This window comes from Lissotriton helveticus, chromosome 3_1, assembly GCF_964261635.1.
Source record: "Lissotriton helveticus chromosome 3_1, aLisHel1.1, whole genome shotgun sequence".
Taxonomy (NCBI): domain Eukaryota; kingdom Metazoa; phylum Chordata; class Amphibia; order Caudata; family Salamandridae; genus Lissotriton; species Lissotriton helveticus.
The window spans coordinates 798,790,511-798,811,210 of NC_136061.1; the positions used below are offsets into that span (position 1 = coordinate 798,790,511).

The 20,700-nt window shown below is 48.1% G+C and overlaps 1 protein-coding gene across 2 annotated transcripts in view; it reads right to left on the reverse strand.

Annotated features, from left to right (window-relative positions):
* Positions 1–20,700, reverse strand: part of PIK3C2A (phosphatidylinositol-4-phosphate 3-kinase catalytic subunit type 2 alpha) — a 1,158,716-nt gene that overhangs the window by 477,408 nt on the left and 660,608 nt on the right. For both annotated transcript variants that reach the window (XM_078681042.1, XM_078681043.1), the window contains one exon: positions 4,701–4,881. In XM_078681042.1, coding sequence (XP_078537168.1) covers positions 4,701–4,881 — 181 coding nt within the window. The remainder of the gene's footprint in view (positions 1–4,700; positions 4,882–20,700) is intronic.

Genomic DNA, 20,700 nt, shown 5'->3' on the forward strand with positions numbered 1-20,700 from the left:
CCTTTTGCTTTATATAAGTTTTCAAATTGTATGAAATATATACCAATAGGTCGTTATGAACCTCTAGGTAGTGCTTTTCTTCATGAGGTCTGGTCGCTTCCATACACATACAGATGTTTCAAAGATGATCAAGAAGTTTATCTGAATGGAGAGGAATGCACTGAGACGCCAGATCATTCACTAATGTGTAGGCACATACAGTTACACGGTTCATGCAACAAACACCGACCAAATATGGCTTGCGTGTTGCAAGGCACGCCAGTTCCTGCTATCATCCCCACGTTCAAGTTGTTGGAAAATGGTAGTTATTTGATGCTCAATAATGAAGATTGTTCTGGGTTAATTAAAAGTATTCCTTTTATCGTAACAGTAAGTGAACGGGTTATTTGCTGCAGAAATGTTCTATTTCCTCCCACACATGAACATAGGGAGTTTTCAATCTGGCCACAAATACCAACCTTGGGAGCAGATTTCAACGGCATGGCAAGAATAAGAGCTCTTTTGTCTCAGAGAGAGGTGGCCTTGAGTTCGGCCCGTGAAACTTTCGTGCTTCACATAGCGAACACCCGTACAGAGGTGCAGACCCTTTTCAATACTGATTCGCCTTTCCATTTCAGCAAGATGGTTCGGACTATCTTTAACGCGTCCTCCACAAAGGCCCTGGCGCACTTTTTTAAAGTTGTTACCAGTGGTCTCGTGACTTCATTTGAGAAAATCTTTGGAGTCATCCCTGCTTTCTTTCATTCTATTTTTTCCACTGTGCTTCGTGGATTCCCATTTTTACTTGCATTACCAGCGGACGCTCTTGTGCTTTTTTACATTTTTAAATATGGATGTCCCTCCTGTGCAAGCTCCCGCCCTGCAGCTGCTGACACTGTTCCGCAATCGCATGCTAGAATATTATGGCACAATGCCGTTGGCGATATTAAGCACGGCATATGGATTATCTTTTCGATTCTCCTACTTCACCTGTGTCCAGCCTGTATTTCACTGCCTGACCTGTGATTTCGATTGGGCCATTGATTTGTGTCTCTGCGGACCGGTTTCTCCTGACGTCGACTTTAATCAGCTGATGACTCCTATCATTACTCACGAGTTGGTTTGTCCTGGCGAAAGGATTATGGCTGTGGCATTGATGCATGGACTAATTGGTCCCTGGAATTTACTGGCGGCAACACAGTCTTTCTTGGAACAGAGCTTTCTTGAAAACCCACCGAGCTGTCCTCTGATGGTGATAGAGGATCCGGTGCTGGGAGAGCACGTATGTTCTTTTCCGCTTTTAAATTGGATGGCTGAACTCTTTTCGGATGAAGACGGTGACTTCCTATTGGAGGCTGTTGCAGCTTATTTTGCATACACAGTTATGTCATAGACCTTTTTCATGTTTGATATGCTGAGTACTAGCATTTCATTGACAATTCATTGACTTATTTGTCAAGTTTTTATTATTTAGCTTGCCTATTGGCTTAAGACTCGATAAAGTACTTGGCGGTTTTATTTTTCTTTAGCATTAAATTTTCCTAGTTTTTAATGTTTTACCTTGCGGACCGTCCACATATAAAGTTGCAATCTGCTCTCATGAGATGGCACTTCTATTATCTTATTCAGTTCGTTTCCGGATCATGGGGAGGTGTCATCTAGGTCCTGGATATCTTTACACCGTGTTAAGTTAGCATGGGCTCATTACCGGTTTAAACGCCATTTTTCCTTTTTTGCAACTTCTGCACACGACACTTAGTTGTTGCTTTAGCTTTCAACCTAGTAGTTCATCGTGGTTTACATGAGAATAATATGTTATTGCTCTACTATCTGCTTTGCTTGTTAAACTATATCTGTACAGCGAGTGCTGAAGTTTCAAGAACAACACGATACAGAATTGTTATGAGGTCTGATCTCCACGACTTCATACTCATAACATAAGTGCAGCTTCTGCCAATTCTGGGCATGAGGCGGGTTTTATATTGCTTTGCCGAACACACATACACAACAGTTGATGCGGTTCACATGAAGAGAGAGCTGGTGTATGCTGATGTGATTCCTTCAAATCTAAGACACTAAAGTATGGGCACGCCCTAAACCAACACAAACAGACCTTCTTAGCAAATAATATAATATGTGTATTAGGGAGGGTGAGATATAAGCAGCCGCGGGCCGTGGAGGGAGTTACGGTGGGGCAGGGAGGCGGGGAGGGGGAGGGGCAGGGTGGAGCCCTCTCCACCCTGCCCCTCCCCCTCCCCGCCTCCCTGCCCCACCGTAACTCCCTCCACGGCCCGTGGCTGCTTATAAGTGTTGCTAACTCTTATTCATTTACAGCATGTTAACATACTGTCACCATTCGCTTTTTATGTACTAGTAACTATGCTGGTAATTTTGCTACTGATAATATGTGTACTTGTATTATCTAAGATACTACGCCTGAGAAGACGGCATTAGTAAATAAACATTTCAAATACACATGTGTTCTTCTTAACTCCATGTTCTGGTTTCTAAGAAATATATAACGACCGACTGTTCATGAGTTCCACGTATCCTGAGGTACTATAAGTTCATATTCTGGATTGTCTAAACATTGAGAGTTTGTTATATCCAATGTGACACTGTACCTAGCTTGCTAAGGGGTTTTTGATTACTAAGGTGAGTTTTGGGGCACCCTAATTCGCCGAGGTTCCAATCCTCTGTCCACAGTTCTGTGTGAGAACAGAAACCCTGCGACAGGGGCACCCCCGACCCTTGCTGGAGCTTCATCACACTTGCGATACAACTCCAGCAATGCGCCACCTTTACGGCACAGATACATCACGCATCTGTGCTGTTTTTGCCCCATGATGCGCCGCATTGTAAATGCAGCACACCATAGGTGACGGAACAGCGGCACAGAATGACTAACACATCCCTGGTGATGCGCCAGTCATCATAAATCTATCCCTATGCTTATCTTGTTAGAGATGAACCGCCATATGTATCATCAAAGTTTTTTGCATTTCCTAAATAGCGAACTTTAAGGAATAAATAGCGATTCTTTACCATTCCTAGTTTGCGATGAGCTATTTGCTAATTACAAATTACCCATTCATTTCCTTCATTTCCATAGGGCGGTTGGACTCACTTTTAGCTCGAACGGCTGAATGGATTTCCACGAAACTTGGCAAAATTGTAGGGACTGGTAGCCCGATGTGCCTTTGCTATGTCTCAAGATATATGCTCCAGTGGTTTTTACGAAAATTAACTTTGAAAAATATATATTGGGCTACATTGGCCTATATATATGTTGGAGCCCAAATGTAGCCCAATGTAGCCCAATGAAGCCCAATGAAGCCCAATGTAGCCCAATGTAGCCCAAAGATGGCCGCCAGAGACAAAAAAAACAAATGTAGCCCAAATATCAGCCAGATGTAGCCCAACTATAGCCCAGTGACAGAATGACCAATCAGCTTCGCAAACCTCCGTTACGCGAAGCGGAGCGCTGTTACAGATATATATCTTTTTTTGAACGTTAATTTCTCAAAATCCACTGGAGCACATATATTGAGACCTAGCAAAGGCACATCGGGCTACCAGTCCCTAATATTTTACCAAGTTTCGTGCAAATCCATTCAGCCGTTCGATTATTATTATTATTTATTTTTTTTGCCCCGCGGGGCCCTTTTAAAACCTCCACATCAAACCTAGGGGGTCAGCGAGGATCTACTATGCCCCCTTATGGTCATTTGCCCCTTCGCTTTGGCCTCCTCTTGTCTCTCGATCCTACCGAGAGACAAGATGGCGGCCGCTACGGACTGTTTGGAATGTTTACAGACGCCGGAGAACCAATCAGCTTCGCTTCACAAAGCTCCGTTGCGCGAAAAGTACGCGTACTGGAGCGCTGCCCGGTCCGCTGTTACAGATATATATCTTTTTTTAAACGTTAATTTCTCAAAATCCACTGTAGCACATATATTGAGACCTACAAAAGGCACATCGGGCTACCAGTCCCTACAATTTTGCCAAGTTTCGTGCAAATCCATTCAGCCGTTCGGGCTAAAAGTGAGGCCAACCGCCCTATGGAAAACTCAATGTTAAAAACACGTTTTGGGACCCCCCTTTTTTCTCGACCCCCCCTGGACGAACCCCCCCCCAATTTTCAGGGGCTGCTCAGAAACAAAATGTGCCATTTTCCTGAAAATTTCAGCCAATTCCGTCCACAAACGCCAAAGTTATTTGACATAGAATTTTCAAAAATCCCATAGGAAAAAAATCCTAACTATATATACCTACTGGCGACCGCCAGTAGGTAATATATATATATATACACACACATATATCTATGTTGCAGCAAATGTCCCAATATGAGAGGAGCAAACAAAAGCTGGTGCTGGCGGCGAGGTTCGGGACACCCTCGCAAAACAATGAATACAGCAAAGTTTCTTCAAAAGAAGACGCCGCACACTACCTCAATTGTGTGACTTATTCGTTTATTTCTTGTAGGTTCCCCAAGAAATAAACGAATAAGTCACACAATTGAGGTAGTGTGCGACGTCTTCTTTTGAAGAAACTTTGCCGTATTCACACATATATCTATATATAGATATACATAGATAAACACCAACAAATATTTAAACTGAGGTGGCAGAAAACAACACATTAAAATCATTAAATAAAAGAACAGTAATAGATACCACACCACCACATTTTAAGCACGTTTGCTATTTAGTAGAACTCACCTGTCTTGACGATCCACTGGTTTGCCGAACCTTTTCAGCAACTAAACCTAAAAGTTGAACAAGTCTGTTCTCCTTCATCAGTTCCTCCCTCAATCCAATCCCACAGACAGACAACAGGGCACCAAGAATATGCTCATATCGCACACCGAAATGTGGGTCATTTAATGCATCCTTTAGTAACCTGCAAAATGAAGCATACCAAATGAAGATTTGATTTTCTGCTTAAAACAATTCATAATGCACACTATTCTGTTCAATAGTATTTAAAAACTTCAAAAATCAAGTATACCATCACACATAAATATCTTTGCAGTTATATAGCAGTAAATGCAATCTAAAGTAATGACACTACACAAATCTGTGTATGTTTTCCATGTTTGCGGTCAGATCAATATGCTTTCTTCTGAATGTCACAAATAACTTTTTGTTAACAGGAAAAAATGTATCACCTTGGGTGCTGGAAATTTTTCATTTGTAGTCGGAAAAATAAGGTATGCCAGTTTTAACGGTTTCTCAACTTCTCATTTCTAGGATTCCTAAACCTAGTTTAGATAAGACAAGGACATAGTATAGCCAATACCAAATGCTTCCTCACATCTAAATGAATAAAAATAGTTTTTTAGAGGTCATTTATTTTGCATATAACAAATTACTTGCTATGTTATGAGCATGTGTAGATCTCAGCTACTCATCTGGGAGGGCATCCATGTATCCATGCGCGGAGTAAGGCAGGCCTGAGGAGAGCGAGGCGATCATGTCTGTTTCGTCTGGAAGTGCCATATCTTGAGGTTCCTTCCGAAGTCAATGAGGGAGGGGTGAGGTTCTGAGGTATTTTGGGAGGTCGTTCCAGGTCTTGGCTGCAAGGTATATGAAGGAGCGTACTCCGCTTCTGTTCTTCTTGATGCAATGGATGTGAGTTTTTGCCTGGGAAGCAGATTGAAGGTGTCATGTGAGTTGGCAGAAGTTGAGGTAGTGGTTGAGGTAAGCTAGACCAGTGCTGTGGAGAGCTTTGTAGGTGTGGGTGGGTAGCTAGAACTTACATTTTTCCTGGACTGGGAGCAAGGGGATATTGTTGAGGTATGGAGAGAGGTGTTTTTATTCGCAGGATGTTTAGGATGAGCCTGGCGGAGGCGTTCTGGGTAATTTGGAGTCGGCATAGACCTGGGCTGGGATTGTGACTTAGCGGGGGTTTCCGTAAGCAAAATCTACTTGTTATAAGAGCCTGGGCAACCGATCAATCTTGCGTAGCATTCACAGGATGGAGAAGAATGACTAGGAGAATGCACATTTCGGTCTGCTCATGGAGAGGTTGATCCGGATGTTCTTGCCATGGGCTACAGGGATGGGTGGATGGCCAAGTTCGGAGGGCCACCAAGAGGCGACCTAGGAGGAGTGATTTTTGTGGTAGATTAGGACTTCCGTTTTGTTCAATTACCCTTTTTTGTCTCTGCACACAGCAAACGATGGAAAGGAAAAGTTTTAAGCAGATTTCGTGAATGAAGTTGCAGACACACTCTTTTGGGTGGAGACTTGAATGCCATTCTGAACACGACAGTAGACCGATCCCTTAGGTGGTACATGTGTCCCACACCCTCTGCTGCTTTGCTTCACAGAATAGATCTTGACCTAGTGGACATATAGCACAATCCACACCACGAAGATAGGGATTATTCTTTCCATTTTCGTACACAGATACCCATATAGATTTATCCGAGTGTCACATGGCATTATATCAATCGCTTCATCTGATATAGGCCCGAAGATATTATTGGACCACACAGTGGTCAGGATGGCTTTTAAACCAATAAGTCTGCAACCCTCCCTCCAACAGACAATGGATAGTAAACAAACTGGCCCTATGAGACCCGGGGGTAAGGGAAATAATCTGAGAAGCTCTGTCACACTACTTCCATGAAAATGACTAACCAGAGGTCAGCTGGTCCACAGTATGGAATACAGCGAAATCTGTCATACGGAAAGAGGTCATATTCCACACATCCATGATCACACAAAACAAAAGAAAGGAACCAGAGAGAGAACTAAAATGCCTACAGGCTCTACACAAGGAGTATAATTCACCAGGAAAACATAGAACACTAAGCGAAGCAAGCGACGAATTAGAACAATTGGTTATGTGAGAAGTGGCAAAACAACTACTCTAGAAGTAGCAGACCTAATTTTAGGAAGGCAATCCTTCAGATAGACAATTAGCGTATAAACTGAGACTGCTACGAACAAAGATTTTCATCTTGGGGAATCAGGGATTTTGATGTGACCATACACACAAACACGAAAGATATCCTGACCACCTACACTAGCTTTTATAGCTACCTTTTCAGAGAATCAATCCTTCAACCAGAGGTACAATACGCATATCTTGAACATTTCACCTGCCCACTATCTAGAACAAAATAATTGCATCTGGAAGAGGACTTAACGAGTGAGGAGTTCAACAAGCCATAAAGAAGCTTCCTGGATATAAAGCACCACGGCCAAAAAGCTTTCCTGCCACATTCTATAAGGCTTATGCCAAGCTCCTCATAGTGCCCCTAACCAAGGTCTTGAACCACATCCTCACTACAGGGAAGAAAATGGATTCTAAGCTAGAATCACAACTCGCACTCTTACTGAATCCCGTGAGGAACTGCTCATCATACAGAACCATTGCCTAACTGAACACATATGCAAAAATCTTTGCTTCTATCTTGATGCATAGGCTACATACCGTGTGGCCCAAACTGATCTCCCCACAGCTAAGTGGTTTCATAAAGAACAACATTCCTAAGATAACACAAGACTGGAGGTCACTCTAGCAGAGTAAGCAGAATGCACAAAACAACCAATGGTCCTTCTCTCACTAGAAGCGGAGAAGACCTTTCACAGGGTTAACTGACCATTCATAACAAAAATGCTAGACAGAAGACCCATCAGTTCCAAGATAAAAGATTGGTTATTAACTAATTATAAATGCCTCACAACAAGAATATAGGTGAATGGGGAACCACCCACTCACCCCCTCTCCCAGGGCACATGCTATGATGCACCCGTCGCTATTAATGCTCACACTATCTATGGAGCTCCTGGTCCACAGAATTCAAGATAAATGCGTAATCAAAGGGATAGTCGTGGCATATCAGGAATTTAAAACAGCATTAAATGCGGACTATGTCATTTGCTTTTTGTCCAATCCTGCCACATCTATTCTAGCACACAAGAAAGAGCTGCAACTCTTTGCAGCCGTGTCTGGTTTCAAAATACATTAAAAATAAATCTAGTGGGATAGGGGTCACGGGCGGGCAGCAAGATGCCCAAGAGGGCCTAGAACACAATAGGTTCATATGGCCACAGGGCACTATCAAATACCTTGGCATCTACCTCCCACATAAATCATCCCAGCTTTACAGCACCAACATACCACCTGTTTTGCAAGCACTTTTCAAAGACAAACAGATGCGGATAGCTAGAAATATCGTGTCTGGGCCGACTGACTAGCATTTACATGAACTTCTTACCTTGTTTCCTCTGTATCCTAAAAACCTTTGCTTCAGAATACATAACTTCATCATAAATTGTGTCAAGAATTAAAAAAATCTTTTGTATGGAGAAATCATGTTGCCACATTATTGCGACCTACCAGGAATGGGAAACTGGGATTTTCCAACATTCAGATGCATGTCTAGAGAGCCTTCACTGAACTGGAACCACAACAGCAAAAATAAGGGATGGGTTCACATAGACTCTGGACACCCCCGTACACCCCACCCCACCTGCTAGGCTCTTTCTCTGAATGCCCCCAGCAGTACGACGCTCAACCAACACTTTACTTCCTTTCTTGATATTCCTCCTAGTATACTGGCAACAAATAACCTGGAAAAAGGGTTCGACCTCTTCCCCTTCACCCATGACACCAATCTTACATACATCCAGAGTTCCCTTTGGTCCTTATTGACCCTGGATTTGGGGCTTGGAATGATTATAATACTCCAATCCTGGGTGACCTATTCCCGGGAGGCACACTTCTGATGAGAGAGGAGCTCATGACTTAATGAGGCTTGGTCAGGGTAGATCACTTTTGCATAACACACCTTCTACAATGGACATGCTCGCAAAGGGCAATCCCATCAGCTGGCAGAAACAAAATCCCACTATAAAACCTGTATGCCAATAAAAATAAAGGGTATAACAGGTTGACAGCGAGATTTTACGAACCTATATACAGCCTAAACATAAGTATGTTCAATACCGGGAAAGAAACCTGGTGGAAAATATGGTAGGGGGAAGATACGGTATCGATATGTGTCCACCTTAAAGAAAATACATATAAACTGGTAACTCACTGGTGCCCATCTCCCACTCGCATACATGCAATCCATGGGCGCTCTGATGGAAAAAATGAGGTGAGAGGAGCACCGTTTACCATATCTGGTTGTCATGCACACACAATCCAGACCTACTGGAAAGAAATCTTGTTGCACAATTACCAGATTATAGGAATCATGATACCATTGAAAAAACCCTGGTAAGGCTTCTGGGAGACACAGGAATGAATAGTCCTTTCACTCTCTACCACCACAGGTAAGTTAAAGTCACAACTCTTAATTGTTGCTCGGACGTCTCTGTTCAAAGTCTGGAAATAGCAAACAGCAAATCCCCTCCCACTCCCCACCCCTTGCAAATCTGGTAGAGAACATTTATGCCATGGAAAAACTATCAGGAATCCTTCATGACAATATCTGCAAATTTAAATGAACATGGCTTGCATTTAAAATGTACATTAAGGAAGATCACACTGATGACTTATCTACAACAACCTCACTGAAGTAATTTGGATCCCTGGTCTAAACACATTCTCCTCCTCCACTTTAGACATGGAATGACTCTGAATACTTTGATTAAGTAAATGGCATAAGCATTCGTTTTACGTTTTCACGAAGGGCTACTCTTTAAAGGTGTCGGGTATGGAATGGTTAACAAATGAACACTGATAAAATGATTATGCCTGTGTATATTTCCCTTGTGCAGAACCAAAATTACAAATAAAGTGTTTACAATTTTTTTACAAAAGCATACGCTGCCAGGGTGCCTGAGTCTCACCACCTGTTTACCAGGTGGAACACATAATTCAACATTAAATTCAAATGATGGGAGGTACAGTTTGATTTCAGGTTTTTTTTGTAAGCACTTTTTATGTCATTAATCATTTCCTGTGTTTACTTTTGAACTGCTAGGTTCCGTTACTTATGTGGTACTTGGCCTACAGCGTCACAGGGTTGCTGCTGATTAAATTTACATTTTCAATCAAGATTATCCTGGCTATGTTTTGGGCTATTCACACCAAATTGATTCTCATGATGGATGTCACCTTTTAAGTTAATGAGGGGCAGGACACTGGTTACCAAATTGGTTCCTTTATGGATTTGTCAGTTGAACAAATGTGTAACACGTCATGGTGGCAGAAGTGATCAAACAACCAGTCAGAATAGCAGCAATGATTGGGCAATTGTCAAACGAGGAGGATCAGGACATTTGTTGTCCAAATCTTGGGGGCCATATGAGTGAGAGAAATTGGATGAGGTTGGAAAATGGAATAACTTGGAATCGAAGAAGGGTAGCTATGTTAAATAATTGGAGCAAGTAGTCATGGGGATAGAGAGGTGGATGCCTGTAGTGATTGGTTTCTGATGAATGATACTGACTTTTGAGTAAAGATGGGACACAATGCAAATCTTGGCAGTATTGTGGAAAAAGGCACAGGTTCTCCATCTGCTTGAGGCAGACCACCAGCAGTTTTGCCTTCTAGATATCTAGTGTCAAGACCTAGCAGGCCACCTGTGAGAGGAGTATTGAGACCTCGAAGGAGGGGGGCGTGGCTAGCAGCCGATGCAAGTGGACGCAGCCTAGCGAGACTCCCGTCCTTTGCCCCAGTAATCCGGCAAATTATCCTTAATTCGGCGCGGAATCCCCGTGAAAGTCGGGTAGATTCTGCGCTACTAATCGGAACCTGCCCAGGACTTGTGTCGGGCCTGAAGACCGCCCGCTCTCGGCGCTGTGAAACCTCCGCACCCGGGGACGGCCGGAATCAACATGGCGGAGTGAGGACGCGACGAGCCTGCATCCTGTCGGCGAAGGGGCCCGGAGCTCGGCGATCGGACTCCAACACCATCGGAGGGAGGGGGTTTACCCCCTGAGGCGGCCTGGTGACCGCGACCTGTGGTGAGGCAACAGCGGAGCTGCGAAGCGGGGAGCGGACCGGGACCCAGGGGGAGCCTGAAACTCGAGGTCCCGGCTTCTGGGCCTGCTCCCCTCTGACGTCGGAACATCCATCGGCGTGCGCAGGAGACAGACGGGCGGACCCTGGGAGTGTGACCGGGCCCAGAACACAGGCGGAGCACTACAGCGGCCCGCCGGAGGTACGAGGAGCACACCGGTGGTGGAAGGTGGGAGGCCCTGTGAGTGTAAACCCGGCAGCGCGGAGCTGAGCGCGAGCCCGGCCGGGGGACCAGCCCGCCTCTCCCCGGGAGCAGAACTGAGGGGGGCGCCCCTGCACTGACGGCTCAGCCCGACTGTACTGCAGCCTCACCCCACTACCCAACTCCTGGGGGCCTCTACAAGAGTGGCCAGCACCCTGCGAACCCCCAGAGGCACACGCTACACTGCGCTGACCGGCGTGGGGGTGCGCCCTCGGCGAGATGCGAAGAGGAATAAGAACCTTACAGCTGTGAGCAGTCCAGGCCCAGGCGGAAGGCTCTGAGCCCGTCCTAACGGAAGAGGGCAACATCAGCCCGGCGTGCCTTGGCTGGTCAGTGACTGGCGGCTGAGACTGGCTGCCCCATCGTTGCTTCGGCGACCCAGCCCTCCCCTAGTGGACCGGCACCGGTGGAAGAGCGAGAACTTGGGCACGGACGCCCCACACACAAGCCGGTTTCTTGGAGTCCCACAGCGAGAGGTGGAACGTGGAGAGCCAACGCTGGGGTGCGGAGCGGGACCTGGTCCTGACCGGCGGGAACAAGCGGACCGCTGTGGGACCACACTGCAGTAGAGGCCGACCGGGGACTCCCGCCCCATCCCCGTGGTAGTGGAGGAGGGGCGCCTGAGTGCGGCGACGAGACCCCTGGCGCACGACTGCTGCTGCGGACGGGCAACTCCTGTCCGCTCGCCCCGCGAACCACCGCCTTGCGAGTACCGGATTGGCCTGGAAGCAGCGACCAGACATCCTACGGAATTTCCTATCATCCACGGCCGGCCCTGACTGGTCCAGCGGTAGCCGGGCGGAAGCATGGGGAAACCAAAAGGACCGAAAGGTGAGGCAGGATCGGCTGCAGAGGCCCCGGACGCCTTGCAACACCCCCAGTCAGACTTACTATCGATGCAAGACAAGATCCTGGAAGCCATAGCGGCCACGAGGACCGCTCTGCAAGACGACATTGCTCAAGTGTCGACGGGCCTGGGGCTCTTGCGGGCTGATCACGGAAAGCTGGCCGACAGAGTCACAGAAACAGAGGTAGCTCTGAAGGATGTTGTGCCGGGTCAAAAAGCTCTAGAAAGTAAACTGACGGATGCCCTGGAGCGCATCCAGACACTAGAGCGAAGGGCGGAGGATGCGGAAAACCGAAGCCGACGGAACAACGTACGTCTCGTGGGCCTTCCGGAGAAAAGTGAAGGGACGGACATACTAGGCTACGTGGACAACTGGCTGCGGACAGTCGTGGCGCCGGAGGGTCTGTCCCCGTTCTTCACGTTGGAACGAGCACACCGTGTGCCTGCTCGACCCCCGAAGCCGGGACTCCCCCCACCACCGGTGGTGATCAAAGTACTCCACTACAGGGACAGAGACTGGCTCCTACAACGAGCGAGAGAAGCGGGACCCTTCCAAGTCGAAAATAGCAGAGTAACACTGTTCCCGGACTATACCTTCGAAACACAAAAACAAAGGGCCTCTTTCCTTTCCATTAAAAAAGAACTGCGTACTGAGGGCCTGCAGTACTCATTGTTGTTCCCAGCGAGGCTTCGAATCTCTGTGGATGGGAAAGCACTGTTCTTCACATCGTCAGCGGATGCCTGGGATTGGTGGGACTCTTATAAGGCAGGTTCGGATGGGGCACGCCTCAGAGCTGCGGAGGACTTCCAACAGAGGTCAGTGCGACGATCCAAACGGCTTCGGAAACGTGGCCAACACCATAAGCGGCCGCCGGAATCACAGACAGCAATGGAGCGGAAGGCAGCTTTGCAGGAAGTCTCTGGAGAGCTGCCGCCTCGGCGGCGGGAGGAATCGCCATCGGAGGACAAACGGACAGGGTCGGAAACTGAAGTGTCGGAGGTGGACAGCACGATGGGCCCGACTGTGACGCCGCAAACGGCGGAAGAAGTGTTTGGCAGTTGAGGCTAATGCATGGGGGGGGGGCGGTGGTGGCAGCCTGGATCGATTAGCGGACTCGAACACTGGAGCAGGCAGCAGTGAGACTGGTTAATCGTGAGTTTGGAGGACTATTGTGGGGCGGAAAAGGACGAGGGTGGCGTATTTTGCTGAAGCTACTAGTTAACGCACCCAGAGGCCCCTAAGGCCGCCACGGTACAGACTGTGGATTAGACAGTTTTGAGAGCACTTTAGCTCTATTGTTTGGACGGGGGCGACTCTTTGTAGTTGGGTCCTGTTCTAGGGGGGGAGGGATGTCTAGAGATGTTGGGGTAACTTAGGACAGGGTGGGGAGGGGGGGAGAGGGGCAGAGCAGAGTGGAGATGGAGAGCGGGGGGGAAATGTGACAATGCAGTTGGGGATGGGAGACGGGGGGGGGTGTTACTGGTGTCTGGCCGCTACGGGACAGAGTCCTTCGCAAACAGAATCGAGATGATGGATAGTGTGGGTTCCTTAAAATGTGTGTCCTGGAACGTGCGGGGTCTAAACTCAATGACTAAAAGGCACAAAGTTCATTCTTACCTGGTCCGCAGGGGGGTCCACATTGCCTTCCTGCAAGAGACCCATCTGACCAAAAAGGAAGGGGCCGCTTTACAGAGGAGATGGAGGGGGCACTTGTTCTACACTACATATGCCGCATTTGCTAGGGGTGCGCTGCTTTGGATTCGGGCGGGGGTCCCACTCAAGGTCACTAGGCATACTGCGGATCCGGAGGGCCGATTTGTGGCGGTCGAGGGGTTACTGAGGGGTCGTCACATAGCGCTTTGCAGCGTCTACGCACCGAACACTGATCAAGCGCCCTACTTCACCAAACTGTCCAAGCACTTAGCGACCTACTTTGCGGGCCCGGTGTTACTGGGGGGGATTTCAACTCTATCGAGGACACCACAATGGACAGGTCTCACCCACCGCTGCATGCATCCCCGGTGCACAGGCTAGCGAAGCATAGACAGCAATGGCAGGGACAATGGGACCTAACGGATGTATGGCGGGCACAACACCCTACTGACAGGGATTACTCCTTTTACTCCTCCATACATGACCTACATGTTCGGATAGATGCGTTCCTCTGCTCTCAACACGTATTGCCCTTGGTCACCCGCACGGAGTACCTCACACGCACGATCTCAGACCACAATCCCCTACTACTCACCCTGGCCTGGATGAACAGTAACACGCCAATCCCGACGTGGCGGCTCAGGCCGGACACGCTGGATGACCCGCCGTTCAGGGCGGACCTAGACCTTAGGATCACCCAATACTTTGTGGAAAACGAGGAGACCGCCTCCTCCAGGGCCACCGAATGGGACGCATTCAAAGTGGTGGTAAGGGGTCACTGTATTGGGAAGTTTGCAGGCGCGCGACGAACGCTGGTGGAGGACCTTGATAAGGCGGAACGAACGCTGCGAGACGCGGAGAAATTGCGGCCCGGCCGTCCCGAACTGCAGGACAAGGTTAGTGCAGCGCGAGAGGCAGTAGCAGTCGAAATGGAAAACCTGCGCAGCTTCGACTACAAGTCCTATTTAACCAAGACTCTCGCGGAGGGGGACAAAACGGGAACCCTCCTGGCCTGGCTGGCCAACCCCCATAAAGGTTCTTCCCCGATACTATCCCTGCCTGATAGGAGCGGGGTAGTACACGATACCCAACCAGGCATAGTGCAATGCTTCATGGACTACTACAGCACGTTATATAGGAAGGGCATAGAGGCTCCACCCGAAGCAACGGAAGCCCTATTGGCAGAGATCCATCTACCCAGTCTTGACCCGGAACTCGCCCTGGCGATCGGTGGTCCAATCGACCTTACAGAAATTAGAGGCGCCATTACAAAAATGGCGCGCAACAAAACGCCGGGGATAGATGGCCTACCAATTGAGTTTTATGGGAAGTTTGCGGAGATACTAGCCCCAAGACTTAGGACGGTATATAATGAAGCCAAAGAGAGGGGAGAGTTGCCCCAGTCGATGCGCGAGGCAATCATGATCCCGTTGCTAAAGCCGCGTAGGGATGGCGCAGATCCAGCTTCATACCGCCCGTTATCCATGTTGACGACGGATTACAAAATATTGAGTACGATCCTGGCAGGGAGACTGATAGCACATATGAGGGGTTTAATCCACGAGGACCAATCGGGATTCATCCCCACCAGGAACACGTCCCATAATATCCGACGACTGCTCAGATTGCTAGCAGATCCACCGCATGATGCAAGACGCCCGGTGGTGTTATCTGTCGACATTGAAAAAGCGTTCGATAGTCTGGGGTGGGAATATCTCTACGCGGTGATGCGAGGTTTTGGCCTGGGGGATGACTACATAAAATGGACTAGGGTGCTATATGCGCGGGCAGGAGCAAGGGTGAGAGTGGGAGCATTAATATCAGATCGCTACGAAGTGAACAGGGGAACAAGACAGGGCTGCGCTCTGTCACCTCTGCTGTTTGCTTTGGCCATGGAACCGTTTGCAATGTTAGCTCGGAGGGGGGATGCATATTGTGGGCTTATAGCTAGGGGGGTACACCATCATATATCGTTATATGCGGATGATCTCTTGCTGTTCTTAGATAACACTGAAGAGGCGGTTAGAGGCGCGGAGGGACTGCTACTGAGATTCGGAGCGCTATCAGGCCTCAAGGTGAATTGGGCGAAGACTTGCCTTTTCCCGCTCCGAAAGCAAGAGCAACAACCGCCAACAAACATTGGCATGCGCTGGGAACCAGATTGCCTGCACTACCTTGGGGTTTACATCTATCACGATCCCACCAGCTTGCTTGATGGGAACATTGGTCGCTGTATCCGATCACTGAAGGGCAACATGGCCTTCTGGGCTACCCTCCCCCTGTCAATGACGGGACGGGTATCCCTCCTCAAAATGGTTGCACTTCCACGTTTATTGTACCTTTTTAGGACCCTTCCGGTATGGATACCGGGGGAAGTGTTCCGGCGATTAAAATCAAATGTGGTATCATTCCTCTGGGGAGAAGGCAGGCGGCGAATAGCATTGGCGACTCTCATGCGCCCCAAAGACCAGGGGGGGCTTGCAGTCCCGGACTTCGAGCTCTATTATCTAGCGGCGCAACTTCAATTCTTTACGCAGGAGGTGGCTAGGGTGTACCGGGGACCCGACCAGGAGAGGGATGCGGGCACCCCCCGCCACGTACTGGCATACATAACCCTGCAGCAGAAATTGTTATTAAAGGGGTTGACCCTAGAGGAAGGGACTCTACGTCTGTGCTGGAATCGCATGCAGCGACGTGCGGGTCCGGGCCATCCTTATGCGCCCGAGATTCCGTTGGGAATGGTAACGGCGCTCCCACACGGGGGGGGACTGGTCGAACCTCCAACTATGGGAGGAAGCGGGCTTTCACGTGATAGGTGACTTATACGCCGACGGGGTGTTGACGGACTTCCAGACTCTGCAGGAACAGTATGGCCTCCCACGTGGGGACTACTTATTACATGCGGCGGTGGTGGGGGCAATTCAGAAACACTGGGGGGGGGGGACTGACGGAACCTAAATTGTCATTGGCGTGTCAATACACGATGATGACAGCAGGCACTTTCAAGGCGGTCACATGTCTCTACTCCCGTATGAGCACCGAAAACATTCTGCCGTTAACACGCCTCAAAAACCACTGGGAGACTGACCTGCAGAGAGAGATCCCGGAAGCGACGTGGTCCCAACTCATCCAAAGGGCCAGGAAAAGCACCAGACATGCCCGTTTCCAATTGATACATCTCTACATCCTGCACAGGGCCTACCTCACCCCAAGTAAAATAATACAATACTTTGGCGCGACAGATGCAACATGCCCCAGATGCGCACTGCTAGGTGCCGACTTACTACACATGCTCAGGGACTGTCCGCAATTGCAGGAGTATTGGGAGGGGATCGGGGACACCCTAAATGAGGTCACAGAAAGATCCCTGCATTACGATAGCGCGGTCACCCTCCTACACTGGTTCCCACACACACGCAAAACGAAAATATCGAGCAAATTTATAGACATGGGCCTACTGATTGCGAAGAGGGAACTCACAAGAGGGTGGAAATCTAAAACAGCACCAACGCACCAAAAATGGCTGCATGAATTTCTAAAATGGGTGACAGCAGAGAGCACGCTCCGGTACCAGCTAGCACGGCGCACGGCAAACGAGAAAGCACAGGAGGCGGCACTAGCTTGGGAGACCCTAGTCCAGGAGCTGAGGGATAGTGTTGAAACGAGGGAAGTAGACGTAGAAATACCACGCGGGGAGGCCCCTGAGGAGACAGGGTAGGACACAGCACTAACACCAGACACACACAATTGAGTTTTATCTCAAAGATCCTTCTTACACCGACTTGCCCGAGTTTACAAGCATGGCACATTGGTTCAGACACCAGGGACACGGGGAGGGGGGCGGGAGAAAACACTCAAACTGATCACTAATATGTAGGGAGCTCATACACCACAACGGAACGAGGGACTGCTCCGAGGGGTAGGACACCCAAAAGCGGAGGGGGCTGACACACTGAGCCATCTGTAGCTGGAGATTGTACGCCACGTTCAGTGATTAGCTGCCACCCAGCCTCCGGGATGTGGGTTGTATGGCTGTGTAAGTAATTGAGGAAAGCACAGATATGGAAGCGATTATGAGACCGAACTGGTATATAAATGTTGTGACCCACATTACCTCTGCAATAAAAATTGTTTTACAAAAAAAAAAAAAATTGAGACCTCGAAGGCCACAGGTGCGTTTGGAGGATTATGTGTGTGGCAAGGCCTCTTCCTCTTTTCTGTCTGGTGATGCATTTACATTTGTTTTTGAGGTTGTTTGTTGTGGCTGTATGTTGGTAGGTGTTCATCCTGTTTGGGGTTGTTTGTCACTGGTCCTTGTATTCTTTTCCTTTCCTTGTGAGGCCCCATAGTCGACATTTGTCAGTGTGCCACATTTTATGATCTCTGTGAAAGATAGGAGATGAGTTGACCTAACGGCTAAGGCGCTCGACCTCGGACCTGGGGATCTGGGTTTGAGTCTCGGTAACGACGCCAAAACCTCCTGTGATTCTGGGCAAATCACTTAATCTCCCCGTGCCTAAAATGAATGTGTGTCCGTCCTCATGTAACGTAACTGGTGCTATGTAAAGCGCTCTGATACCTGATTCGGTTTGGGTCTAGTTCGCGCTATATAAAACTCTACAAAAAAAAAAAAAGGAGATGAAGTCTTTGAAGGGATTTGACAAATGTAAACCTAACTTCACTCCAAATTCCTTGGTTGCTTTCACTAACCTGTTGATTCTGTCAACATGACCATTTCTTTGCAGGTTGTACAGTGAGGTACAAAAGTGCTTGCCCCCAATGCTGTGTAAAAAGCTGCAAATTCTGACAATGTCAGTTGTCTACTATTGTCAGTGACCAGAAGAGAGGGAGTACCCTCCCTCCTGATGACCTCACATAATGCACCTAGGGTAGGGTGTGGTTATACTCCTCATAAAAACCACTTCAATCCACTTGGACCTGGCATCCACATTAACAGCAGCAAACTTTTCTTGCTCCAGTAAAAGTGTACAAGGCCAATAAAGTCCAAACAAACTTTCTCCCAGGTGAAATCTGTCTCCGATACATGTTAAGCATCAGCAACAGTTCCTAAATCCACCAGCAACCGTTTTTAGTTACTCCTGCACTCACTCCTTCACCTGGTTGTCCAAGGCTGGCCACCTAACTCTCTGCTTCAACCTCTTGAGCGCCATTGTCTGCCCTAAGTGTCCCTCATGTGCCAAAATGACCAGCTTGTTTATTACCCTCAAAGAGCGGTACAAATCTGTCGCCTCTCATAACATTGTCTCCATTCAAAAAAAGTATCCACTGACTTAAAGAATGGACGAACTCCTTCCAGAAGCACACTTTCTCTTCGAACCTCTCCCTTGATGAGGGCAATCACAGCTTTCTATGTGCTATCATGACCCATAGCCATCAACTAATACTTTTTAGAAACCGTGCTGCATAATGCCTCTGTGACATCATTAACTTTCGCTACAACCTCTTCTGTCTCCAACTCATCCTCCTCAACTGATTCATCTGGCAACCTCGATAAACAATCTGAGACTATGTTTCTCCAACCCCCAACAGTCATACTCCTGCATCTTGACAGTAAGACGCACCAATTGACCCTAAACAATACTTTGCAACTGCTGGCCCAAAAACTCTAAGTAATGGTTTATGATCAGTTCTTAAGATTACCCTACTCCTCCAACTGAATATACTGCAAGAACTGGTTTCTCAGGCTGAAGAAAGGGCTTCCCACTCAATTACAGCATAGTTTCTCTCTACAATAGACAAACAGCGAGAAGCAAATGCCACAATTCTCTCGGATGTGCCATGAACTTGCGACAAAACCGCTCCAATGCCCACAACACTGGCAATGACTGAGAATATTTTTATTTTTGTAACAAAGTATTTTATAGCTTTAGTTAAAGAAGTAACAAACATATATGAGCTGGAGGCTTCTACCCCTTCCAAGGTACAGCATATAGACACGAGCTTGTCGCCCCTCTACTAACACATATAGTAACCCCGCCCTGTGTTCTAATACATTCATGTTTTTTCCTCCCTCCTTCTACCCTCCCTTTTCGCCCAGGACATTCCGTGGGACAGATCTCTAGTTTGTGACATCTGGCGCCTCACTAATGGTGAGTGCATTCGAGTTTTCCCCAAATTTCACCAGACTGGCGAACAAACCATAAATCAGAAGTATGAATCCACAAATGGGAACCATACAGTAGCTATAGCGTCTGCTGCCCATTCTCTGCCCCACCACAGTCAAAATAACTTCAATGCCTTCAAGCTCAGTGATAGTGCTCTGGTCGAGATTCCCCTTGATAAGCAGCATTCCAGAAGGGGTTCCATACTGTTTACAAGACCCTGCTTTCCCCACTGAGTCTGGATATTAGTTTCTCCATGGTCATGAGCAACCATAACCGGGTGTGCCACTTATTACCGTCCGACGGGTCCTTTTCTACCAGGAGGCTGCGATGATTGTTTTCAGTGCCCCCAGGTAGTTCCAGATGATTGCTTCATCCGCCCTCAATTGATAAAGGGAGTCGCTTGCTGTAAACCTAGAGAGAATGAAGCCTGGTGTGAGAAAGTGCCCTCTTTCTGCATGGTTACCCCCACGTTTTGCTGAATTGCTGATATGCTTTGACTGAGTGTGCCCTGGGCCCCTGCCAATCAGGTGTCGAGGGCCTATGTTTTTCCCCTAAAACCTGCATTAAAAACAAAACCCAATTGGATTCTCTGGCCACAGGTCAGCCCCTGGTAAATGGTACCACAGTTACCCAGGGCACTGTGACCAGGGAAGACCTCTAAGGGCTGCAGCACATATTATGCCACCCTTAGAGGCCCTGTACCATTACACCCACAGACTGCCTTAGCAGGCTGCTTGTTTTTGTGCAGCACAAAGTGAAGAGTCAACATGGCACACCTCGGTGTACCATGCCTACAACCCACTGCCCTGGCATAGATCAGTCACCCCTCTAGCTGGGTGCACTATACCAATGGTGAGGGTACAGGTGCATGAGCCCTGTAACCCTACAGTGTCTACTTAGACAT